The sequence below is a fragment of the Pygocentrus nattereri genome, chromosome 5, assembly GCF_015220715.1.
Source record: "Pygocentrus nattereri isolate fPygNat1 chromosome 5, fPygNat1.pri, whole genome shotgun sequence".
NCBI classification, from domain to species: domain Eukaryota; kingdom Metazoa; phylum Chordata; class Actinopteri; order Characiformes; family Serrasalmidae; genus Pygocentrus; species Pygocentrus nattereri.
In genome coordinates this window covers 11,180,636-11,192,239 of record NC_051215.1, presented here as the reverse complement: position 1 = coordinate 11,192,239, position 11,604 = coordinate 11,180,636, and the positions used below count along the sequence as shown (strand labels likewise).

The 11,604-nt window shown below is 38.0% G+C and overlaps 1 protein-coding gene across 1 annotated transcript; it reads right to left on the bottom strand.

Moving 5' to 3' along the window:
• Positions 1-2,499: 2,499 nt before the first annotated feature.
• Positions 2,500-9,618, bottom strand: dok1a (docking protein 1a). The gene is made up of 5 exons (XM_017695364.2): positions 9,257-9,618; positions 7,322-7,621; positions 7,103-7,175; positions 6,197-6,369; positions 2,500-4,101 (listed from the first exon to the last, which is right to left on the bottom strand). Exons 1-5 carry the CDS (start codon positions 9,311-9,313, stop codon positions 3,244-3,246), a joined length of 1,461 nt encoding a protein of 486 aa, XP_017550853.1. The 5' UTR covers positions 9,314-9,618; the 3' UTR covers positions 2,500-3,243.
• Between the last annotated feature and the right edge of the window lie 1,986 nt (positions 9,619-11,604).

Genomic DNA, 11,604 nt, shown 5'->3' with positions numbered 1-11,604 from the left:
TGTGTTAGAAAGCGGTGTAATCCTAAGTATCTTAAAAGTGATCACTTGTTTTTGTCATAATAAAAAAGAGATGCGGAGCGCACCTTAAAGTTCACATGCATTTCACATGTGATCATGTGACGTGTCCAAAAACCCACAAACACGCATGTTAGCATGTGATCACATGGCATATTGCGACTAAATTGTTATCACGTGACATTGTGACAAACGTCTGATCAAATGTGACATTATGCCCTTAAACTGCTGTTTTCACATAAAGAGGAATCCGGTTCAGAATTAAAGGGGACGATTTTTCTAAATTGATGTGAAAGTGTAAAAAATAACAAACATTCTGAGTTTATGTTTTTGCAAGAGTGAATCGCTGCAAACTGTTTCATAGACATGACATGTTTATCAAAAAAAAAGGCCTGTAACTACGTCTGAACTTTGTCTGGTGTTAGTTGTGTTTACGATTTTGTACTGAATAATGTAGATTTTTTTATTCTCTGTGCATATATGCTTTACTTAAAATGTAGATACTTGAACGGCATAGAATAATGATGATGTGTGGTTTTTAAACCACAGCTGTGAGTTCTTGCTTGTAGACCTCACAGTGACTTCTGTAGTGCTTGTTTCTTTTGCACTGAGGTTCTTCAGGCTCAGAGTCACGATTGCTGGGAACCCGGTAAAACCTCCCTGCCTGGGTCTGCTGTGCTGGTGGTGTTGGCCCAAGAAGCTCTGTTGTTCATGTTCTCTCCGCTGCAGCTGCAGGAGTCCTGCTTGAGTTTTAGTGAGGGAGGTGAAAAATCTGAAATGTGTTAAGACAGAAATATGTAGGCCACATGATGGTTTGCATTTTCATAACAATTTTCCCAGGTTTTTTGGTCTTGTTATTCCTCATCTGTACCACAACATTTGTCCGAGGACCATCCTAAACATTTTCATCGCTAAAGATCAGAGAAGTGTTTTTTGCTGATGACTGCTGGTCCCTGAGAAGATCTTTGCAGTCCATTACCCTGGTAATCCTACGAAATATGTCCCAGTTTTGTTTGCCCATTGTGCTTGGTTGCTCTTCTGGGCCTGAACCATTGAAGCTAATTATCACAATATGGCTGGAGCATTCTCTTTTCCTAACTCTCTTGACTGGTGCAGCAGGGGGGTGGCATAAGTAGCCGGTCAGTGTCAGTGTCTGTTTGGCAGTAGGATCTCTGAAAAGCTTGAAATCAGTAACATCTCTTTTTTCTGTTAGCCTCAGTTTGTTAGAAAAGGCCTCAGGCTTGGGAACAGAGTTGCTGTCTTTGATGTCAGCATTATCTGTCAGGCTGTTTCTGTGAAAAGCAAAATGATCTGTACTTTAGCTTTCAAACAATTCAAACGAACATTTAAAGGATCACACACACACAAAAAATGTCTATATTCATGTTTCATTGACAGACCTTTCCATGAAATATATATTCAATAAAATCTTCCAGTAACACCATAATTACAGTTATTTGGTTTGGTACAAGCAATTTAATGTTAAAAGAATTATTTTCTTTATTATTTAAAAATGAATTAAACATTTTATGTACAACCCTGTTACCCAACACTGTTTCCCCTCAAAAAATATGGAACATTCATTGTATGTATATACATATATACACACATATATATGTGTGTGTGTGTGTGTGTGTGTGTATATATATATATATATATATATATATATATATATATATATATATATATATATATATATATATATATATATATACAGGAAGTTGCATCATTTTGTTGTTTTCTGCAAAATGAACATCAGACAAGTCACTACGCTCATTGTTTTCTCAATTTACACTCAAAAATTTGGCTGCATGGATGAAGCGTAACCATTTAACCCTGTTAAAAAAATATTGTTAGAAAAAAGAGTATATATTTATATTTTTTAAATGTATGTAAGCTATACTGTTATTAGCAGTTAGTGTGCAATGTGTGCACCCTGTTAATCTAATCACTCATGAATGCTGCTTATCTTAGGCTACGTTTGCAACCCTGTCGCTCATTTCTTTTAAACCTTCACTGATTTTAAAGGAGAGAAAAAAAGATTTTAAGGATTTTATTGAAAATATTTTGAGTAAAACAGTTTTAAAACTTTTCCTTCTGCTTAATAACGTATACTTTTATTACTGCATTGATTTCATCTTTAGGGGGTATATGATCTCTCTCTTTCAGCGCAGTTACTCTCTTCAACCCTTTTATTCAATCATTTTAGGTGAAAACTGCTTTAAAACACTTAATCTAGGAGAAAATGGTACCAGAAGTGTCCAAGTGGTAAAAAAGAGTCAGTGGTTAAATTTATTAATATGAGAGAAAAATGCATTGTTTTTATTTAGAAAGAAAAAGAATCTATAGGGGTTGAAGTAATATATATGAGAAATATAGAAAACGTAAGAAAAAAGAATTTTATTATTTATTTGAAAAGTTGAATAAGCATTTCATAAATATTTGTATTTCTTGCTAGAAAATAATGAATTCAATTGACACAGGTGTTTAAATGCCATTTATACATCAACCTAAAAACTTTTACAAAAGGGTTACAAAAAATGCTGTACATTTAGGAAAGAAATAGGTCATATAGTCTCTGGTTTGACAGCCTAAATTGAAAAAATAACATTTTCTGAAGATTAAGCATATACTTTGATCAATACTTTGTCAAAAAATGCTTTGTTTTGAAGACTTTCAAGGCCTAAAATGAACTCACGGAAAGTGCCTTCACCGCTGTAAATAAATTGGTAAGTTTCTCACAGTAAACCATTTCGCATCAAACCACTACGTGACTATTTACATCTCAGTGACTGAAATGTGCAGACATTTTGAATAATCAAGGGAAAGTCCTTTAACTGCCACACCCACAAAGAAAATCTGAGTATTTTGCAAGACAAATGACAGTGAAAGCTCTTTAAATGTCTATGCAGCTCTTTAAAGCCATTACCACTTGGTGGCATTAGAGCTTTGTCCTTGAGTCTTATTAGACTTACACACAGAATACTATAGTTGTTAGATTAATAACCAAAACTAATAATAAACTAATAAATGTAGTCCAAATCAGGAAAAGTGTATGTACATGTTATATTGCTTTTTCTGCTCCATGTTATTAAAATTATTTGGTAGTATTTGAATAGTCAGGACCCTGTTTGGCAGTCTTTCACAATCTTTCATATTTATGCGACTAATAACACAAAGCCTTTATAAAAGTCCTTAAAAATCAATAGGAATGTCTTACAGTTCTTTTTAAATCAGTCCAAGGTTTTCAGAGATTACATCATGCGCTCTGTGAGTAGTGCTCTTGTCTTGAGGCTTTGTGGATTTTCCTGCTTTGTTTACTTTACTGTAAATTACTGTGTTCTTGTCCATCTTATCTGTGTCCTGCTTGCTTTCTGTTGTAGAAGCAATGATTGGTAAACTGTAGATAGGTTCTTCCTTGTGTTGATAGAGGGCACCTTGTTCCTGTGCTTGGTTTCGTGTGACATGACACACCTCAGAGTACACTGGTTCAGGCTGACTGTGATGGGGAGATGTTGCCGTGGTGACGGAGATTTTGACTGTGTCAGCAGGATTAAAATGTGTTTGAGCAATCGGGTTGGGCCGGATGACATCAACAGGGTCTGCATACTCTGGCTCTGAATAATTGCTGTGGTGATGGCTAGGCTTGCCGTTTTTAACAGTCTGCTGGAATCTAATGTCATCACCCTTGTATAAACCAATAAAATCAACAGGAGTTGAATACACAGGTTCAGGCAAACTGGTGGATTCGCCAGGATGTCTGTAAGTAGTAGGTTTGAGAGATGCAGACTCAGCCGGGCTAACAGGACCAGAACTGAGAGCACTAGCTTGACTGAACTGCACGCAATTTACACTGAAGTCAGAACTGCAGGTCTGAGGATCCAGCAGGGATGCACTGATGGGTCGTCTGGGCAAGGGAGAGCAAGGGGAGCGAGGAGAGCAGCTACCTGTAGAGACGCCCAGGCTCTTCTGCTGGTGAATGGCCAGCTCCACCAGGCGGAGAATCTCGTCACTTTGCTTGGTCTCAAAGTTAAAGGTGCCAGGACCAGAATAGCAACGTCTGCCTGCCTCGATTAAGAACATTGTCTAGGAAATAAGAAGAGAAAGAGAATTCAATACTAAGAATAGTCATAATATGGGGTTTGAACATAAAAAGGCCTGATTGATAAAAACACATTTTCTTACTCATATAAGTGGATCAACAGCCTGTTTTACTGTTTGTGTGATGTGACACTGATGCTCTTTTCCCTTCTTTGCTTGTGTGATTAGTTCATTCTGGCATGAAACCAAAGTGGATTTTTATGTTTTTCGAGCATGTTTGGTCACAAATGTGATTCATCAACAAATTATGCGCTTCCACTTAATTGATGAACCAATATATTATTGTGGTCAAAAACAAAACCCTGTATCTCCTTTTTTGTGTGAACATTTCATGGTATATGGACCAACAAAAATGGTCGAAACTGTGTGAAATAAAATCTCTACATTAACACACATCATTAACAACACATATTGTCATGGTGTTGTCTCCTGTAAAGTTACCATTTTGGAGACAACACCATGACAATATGTAAAAGGCCATTTTGACCTCTTTAGACTGAGCATCATATCAAGCATTATGAGTGCATTTGTAGCAGTGATGATTATTTTACAGATTTTTGGAACAAAATCTCAAAGAACCCTTTGCATGATTAAAGGGTTCTAAGCACCATAAAAGGATTCTTCAGATTGATGTAAAATGTGCATGACTGTGCTATCGACGGGTCTATATAGAACCCTTTGGAAAAGGGATCTATAAAGCACCGAAAGTGTTCTTCTATTGTTGCATGCTTGACATTGTAACAATAGAAGAACCCTTTGGGTCCTACATAGAACCATTTTCAAAAATGTCATACATAGAACCATCTACAGCACATTCTTAGTGAGTCGGAAGAACCTTTGCAAAGAACCCTCTAATCATGCAAATGGTTCTTTGAGTATTCTGTGTAGAACCATTTTCTTTACTAAAGAACTCATAAAGAACTTTTTAAGAGTGTAGTACAAGATGAACCTAATTATTATGTCTTATGTACTTGTCATCACCTGATATTACATATCACAGGGCAGGTAACCAGCACATATATACTGTCAGTAAGAAACATTATAGCTCATAGGATTCTAGGAAACATGGATACATGTGCATTTAGTACATGGTTTGGTTTGATGAGCTTGGTTGACGCCTGAAAGATCAAGCCATAACCTATTCCTAAGGTTAGCCCCAGGTTAAGTTAAGTTCCTTGCCAGATGATGCAAACAAGTCATAGCATTTTGCTTCTCTAGTTTTTATACTGTTCTTATTCTCTGTCTCTTAATCATTTAATTGCTTGGGCAAACCCTAGAACTGTCTGCCAGTCTGGTATGACTAAAATGAAATCCTGTATCTAAAGTTTGTGAATCATTTTGACCATAGCAATCCTAGCAATAGTTACCAAATACTTCTATTTAAATGGCAAAGGGTGTGTCTCATCGAAAATACCAGTGCTGATCAGTCATATACTTGTGTCTCAGAAAACTCCCACATCACTCTCACATATTGAGTGTTTCAGGCATGAGGCACTGAGTAGAAAACCAACCAAACCAGCTGCAAACATTCACACCAAAGCAAAAGTGGCTAAGTATATCCAAGATCCCATGTGGTGACCTCAGTTAGTGATGGACAGGTAAGCAGTACAATAAATTGTCATATAAGTCAAGTCGTTTTCTGTATGTGCATTGTTAAGATACACATAGAAACATTGCTTATGCACTTTTCTTGAAACTTTTCAAGGAGCTCATTGAAATATTAACTAGCCCTGTGACCGGAAGGTTGCTGGTTCAATCCCCAGTGCTGACAGCACATGAATGAGGTGTCCTTGAGCAAGACACCTAACCCCCAATTGCTCCCCGGGCACCGTGGGTAGGGCTGCCCACCGCTCCGGACAAGTGTGCTCACTGCCACCTAGTGTGTGTGTATTCACTAGTGTGTATGTGGTGTTTCACTTCACGGATGGGTTAAATGTGGAAGTGGAATTTCCCCATTTGTGGGATTAAAAAAAAAAGAGTCACTTAACTTAGTTCATTTTAAAGTTTAAGCCCTCCATGCCTCTTTGGCTACCCTGCTTGAACAGTATCCACAGTTAAATAGTATCCGCTGTAAACTCACCTTGTCTCGTCCGTAGCGACGCAGTAGCTTGTATGGCCACTCCATTATGCTCTGCCTGCTCTCCTTGTCCTTGAGTATCAGCGCATCCTCCCCTGCCTGCAGCCAATACGCTCCCTTCAGACTGCATCGTGCCGATACCTCAGATTGCTGCACAGTCACCCAAAACTCAAATACTGCAGGGTAAGGAAAGCTGAGGTTTAGGGCTAAGAGGAAGAATTTAAGGTGGTTCAAACTGTTGCAATATTCTGGCAACCCGTTTTGCAACAAATTCTTTGGTGGCTAGCAGTTCAGTTAATGGGGGAAGTTAAGTGTCCTAGTTGGCATTTCTGTGTCTGGGTATATGAAGTGCTGTGGAAATGCTCAGCACAGCTAATGAGTTATGACAAAGAAATAAAGGCATATTTCAGTTCAGAAGGACAAATAATGGTAATATTTACTTTAAACAAAAATCAAACATGTCACAAAACAGTTTCTTTGACTGATGAGTCAAAAGACTGATCAGTCTTCTACTGAAAAGTTCTTTAGGACATTGGTTCTCAAACTGCTCCACCTCTGATGGTCCACAATTTTGTGGTTCTTCTATGGCAATGCTTAGTGAGTATGCTAAAGAAAAAGCTTATAATATCTTTATAATACACTGATTCTTTATTCAGCTGCCTTGTTACTGCAAACTCAAAACAGGCGATACATAGACAGACAGACAGACAGACAGACAGACAGACAGACAGACAGACAGACAGACAGATAGATAGATGGATAGATAGATAGATAGATAGATAGATAGATACTTTATTGATCCCGAAGGAAATTTAGCAAAAAAGGGCCAAAAAACTGGCATAAAGGGCCAGTATGAGCTAGTCTTAAGCTGAAGTAAGCTGACCAGTGAAGTATAATAAATAGACAAACCTTCTTCTCTAGAACCATAGATCTGATTCTCCGACATCTGTGGAAGCTGCTTCGGAACATCAATGCTGCCTTTCTGTTACAGAGTAACAAGGAGGACAAGATCATCAAAACATGTAGTCACACAATTTTTGCTTGATTTTGTGTGTTTACTTGTGAACACACATGGTTTTAAATCAGTGTTCATGTGGTATTTCCAATCAATAAGCTGCAAATTCTCACCTGAAAGGCAATATCACAGATTTTCTCCACCCACTCTCCACATCCCTCTTTCTCTACTGCGAACACCAGTCTCTTCTCATCCGTCTCTACGCAGAAGGCAGCCATGTTGTCCCCAGGGTGGGCCTCTGCATGCGGGGGGAGTCTAACCACGCTGATGCAGTCTGACAACCTTACCACTTTGCGTTCAGGCTGCCTTCTGACCATCACTGGTGACCGATCTGAACTTGTTTCTGTCAGTTCCAGTCGTGCCACGCCATTCCGGCTACCCGGATAAAGATTCAGCCAGTACCGCTTCCACTTCTAGCCAAAGAGGAGGAGAGAGGCAGGATGGAACAGGCTTGAGAACACAATGTTTCTAACAGTGTGTAACACTTAATAACAATCTCATCCTTTTTTCTTGCTGGCCAAAGTAAGTTGCAGCAACACATTCTCAGTCCTCCACCCTGAGACTGAATTATTTATCAAGATTCTTCTTATGCATTAGAAGAGCTACTTCATCCAAAATAAAGCTAGATGCGTACAAGTGTACTATGCAAATTAGTTTATGCTAATTGGTCAGTGCCTTTGATTCATAGTGTCCTTACTCATGTAGACATATTTAATTTCATAGCAGCTATAAAATACTATTTCCTTCAGTTTTTTTCTTCATATATTTCAGTGGAAATGTGTATGATTTAAAAACTCGTAGTGAACTGAATTTTTGTTTTTTTTGTCTGAACGGGCAAGTCAACATTTATTAATATTAATATTTGTTACTGTGGCAGATGTACATGAAGTTTCGAAATCAAGAAGGCAGTTGTGCTGTCTAGTATATCTGAAGCAGGGCCGTCTTTGTAGAAATGTGTGGACAATTTTCACAGCTAGGGGCCCTCAGCCCATGTTTTCATGCCACTACCAAATCACAAAGTTTAAGTCTGTAGGCTGAGCCTTACTTTAGCCACACCCCTGCACTTTAGAGCAGTAAGTGAGACTGCATCCCTGTCCCTCATGGCCACATTTTGAGTAGTTCGATCCCACTGTTTTGAAGTAAATATGTCCCAAAGTCTGAAAATCAGTGTGGAACATTAAGAGCGGTCACTACCAAAACACAGATTTTCTGCTCTTAATAAACTCTTTTGTGTTTTACTGAAAAATAATATGATTTTGTGTGTGTACAGCTGTTCAAAGTTGTGTGTGCCAGTCAGTTTTTGTGAACTCAAAAACACTAGCCAGTACAAAAATAGTCACTAACGAAAGTTTAGGCAGTGTTATGAATATTTTGGTAGTGATAAAATGAATGTTCAATCATTTGTTTTAATAAAATAAACATAATCAAGGTATAGGATCACTGAAAGCAAGAGGACTTTACAGTTAAAAGTCTGTGTTTTAAACTCTAAATTTGAACTAATTTGGTAGAATAAGCCAAAAAGTCTTTTCAGTGGCAGCTTCCCCTTTGAAGACTAGTTAATAAATCTCTCAATTGTGAGTCTGTCTGAGTGTGTTCCAGCAAAGGTACCACAGCATGCGTGTGTACAAATGTGCCTCAGTGTAATTGTGAAAGTCACAGAAATGTGTGCGCTGCCTCGACATGTAGAAACAGAACCTGCTTTATCTCTCACATACCAGCGCATAACTTTATACCTGGGGCTGTGAACACAAAGTCTTGTCCAGGCAGAAATGAACAGTGAACGTCCATATCTGTACCACATCAGACTCCAGCTAACGCATCAGTATGTGTTTAATATACAGAGAGGTATACATACATGCAATTAGAAGCAGATGAGTCTGAGCACTTTTTTGTTGTTGCAAGGAGGACCTGCCTTTTTTGTGATTTTACAAGAGCATTTGGTGATTCTACTTGTTCACCTTTGATTGGTTTACAACAAAACTATTTGTATTGGAAAGCTAATACCTTTCTCAGTCAAAAATAGACAGAAAAACATAGCTAGGTCTTACCTCGGAATGTTTCTGGTGTTGTAAATAAACTTCTCCTCGCTTCACAAGAGTATCCATTCCTATTTGAGCTGAGCTCAGATGATCTGAAAGATTGCCGACTGCAGAGTTTTTACAGTCATATAAAGAAACTCCTAAAGTCCTGTATACAGCACTGAAGCTTGTGAATGTGAACGCTGACTCCACCTGAAAGTTGAGCTCCTTCAACCACTGCCTTTTTCTGCCCAACCCAGAACCTATCAGCAGTTCATATTTGAACTCTCTGCCTAGTGAAATTACGTCATTGTACAATTGACATCATTGTTACATCATAGAGGGCTTGACTGTGCACATTTTGAGGTGTATGACTCAAAGTATCCATGAGATTGGTTTCATACGTTTTCCTTTCATAGGCTATTACAAAAAAAGTCTTCAGTGAAAACATTCATAACAACACAGGACACAATTAGAAATAGAGATTGAATGATACAATGTAGGGTGAATTCAGCAAGAGAGGAACATCAGGTAAAGTGGGACAAACAAACTCAATTACTGTGTTGCTCCTTGAGTGATAAGAGCTAATTGAATATAACAATAATGAATAATTACCACAAGAGTGCTGCACATTCAGCATTTATTTATTGGTCTCGCATTATTGATGTGAGCATGGTCATCATCTTGAATCAGACTGATTCCACCAAGCACATAGTTAGTGGACTGACAAATCAGTGCCTTTTATATAAATGACACTACACTGAGCCTAACATCAATTTCCAGACAGGTCTATCACCTGCCCACACCCATATCAAAACGAGACAAATGTCGTCTATTTTTGAAACGGTTTCATTGCACAGACACAAAGTTATTCCAAATCAAGAACATTTGACACTGAGTGCACATCCAAGTCACTTATTCTGACAGTTTTTTTTTCAATTGCCTAGTCACACTTCCCAGAACTCTAAAGCCATTCTCAAAACAGTTACTCAAAATGCCACCACATTAACGCAACTGACCATTGCATTTCGTTTCCCATTAACATGACATTTTTAAATATATTCTACCAAAAAATAAGCGAACATGCCATCACATAGACATGATTCTCATTTGACCACATTGTACCAGTCATCACAAGCTGCTTTCTCCTCCGTCGACTATGTACAATCACACTTGCATGGATACAGTTGTTCATTGTGTAAATCATTGCATGCACAATACTGCACACAACCAGCACTGTGTTTGATGAAGAAAAGGCCCGCATGACTCTCGCAAGTCACTTCAGTTTCTGGCAGCTGAAAAGCGAACATGTACACATCCTGTCAGTCCTGTTTCTATACAAGAAGAAGTTCTGTCTGAATGTGGATGGAGTTCATATTACCCTATTGACCCTTCCTCAACCTCTCTGTGGAATTTTCAGTGGTGGAAGGTTTACAACCCTCAGTCCCATAAGTGGTTGACTTTACCATAAACAGTGTAAGGGACCCCGAGCCACCAAGGGGCCCTGTGAACATACTGTAGTTATTTAGTTATTTTTTGTATTATTTATTCTATTTTCTCAGTTGTGCTTCTTACATTTTTTCTCAATAAAAAGTAATTAAGTATCCAGAAGTAAAAGTAACTTCTTTTTAAAATTCTTGTATTCAAATTATTATGATTGATGTGGACGTGACTTCGAGGCCCCCAGGGTTCAGAAATGACCCTTAGTGTGATGCTGTTTTATGGCCTTTAATGCAGAGGAGTGATTCAATGCACAATGATTATATCTCTGCTTCTTCCTTCATTGTAATTATGGGCACGTTGCTTATCTTTTTCTCATATGTCCTATATGAACTCTATGATAAACTTTTTTTACTGTCCAGTTTTGGTGCAAATATTTTGCATTTGTTGTGTCAGCATTCAGAAAACAAAGAGCACTTTCTCCATTTGTCAAGTGTTAAGAGTGGTTAATTGATCTGAGTGGGTGCAAAAATTAAATTTTTTTTTTTCATTTTTGAAAATTTAGATTAAAGAAAAGTTGCGACAAGTAAAATTAAGACAAAATATTCAAGCTTCTGTATAATTTCTGTCAAATTTGTGCCACTGACCATGTTAAGGGCTCTTTTTTGCCTTTTTTTTTTAATTGAAGCTCATGTTTATACAATACTCAGGTGGATCTGATCTACTGATCAGAAGCTTTTGCACAAACCTGTGGAGTCAGTCAAGAAACTCTGAAATTCATTCAAATTTTAACAACCCCACTATATGTGATTTTGAGTGTGTCAGGGTCTTTAGCACGGGTGATATAGTGCATAGTTTCAGAACAACTTTGCCTTCGCAGGGTTAATGAGTACTCTTCCCAATAGAAGGGTGCTCCATTTCTAGAAAGATGAAGCCCC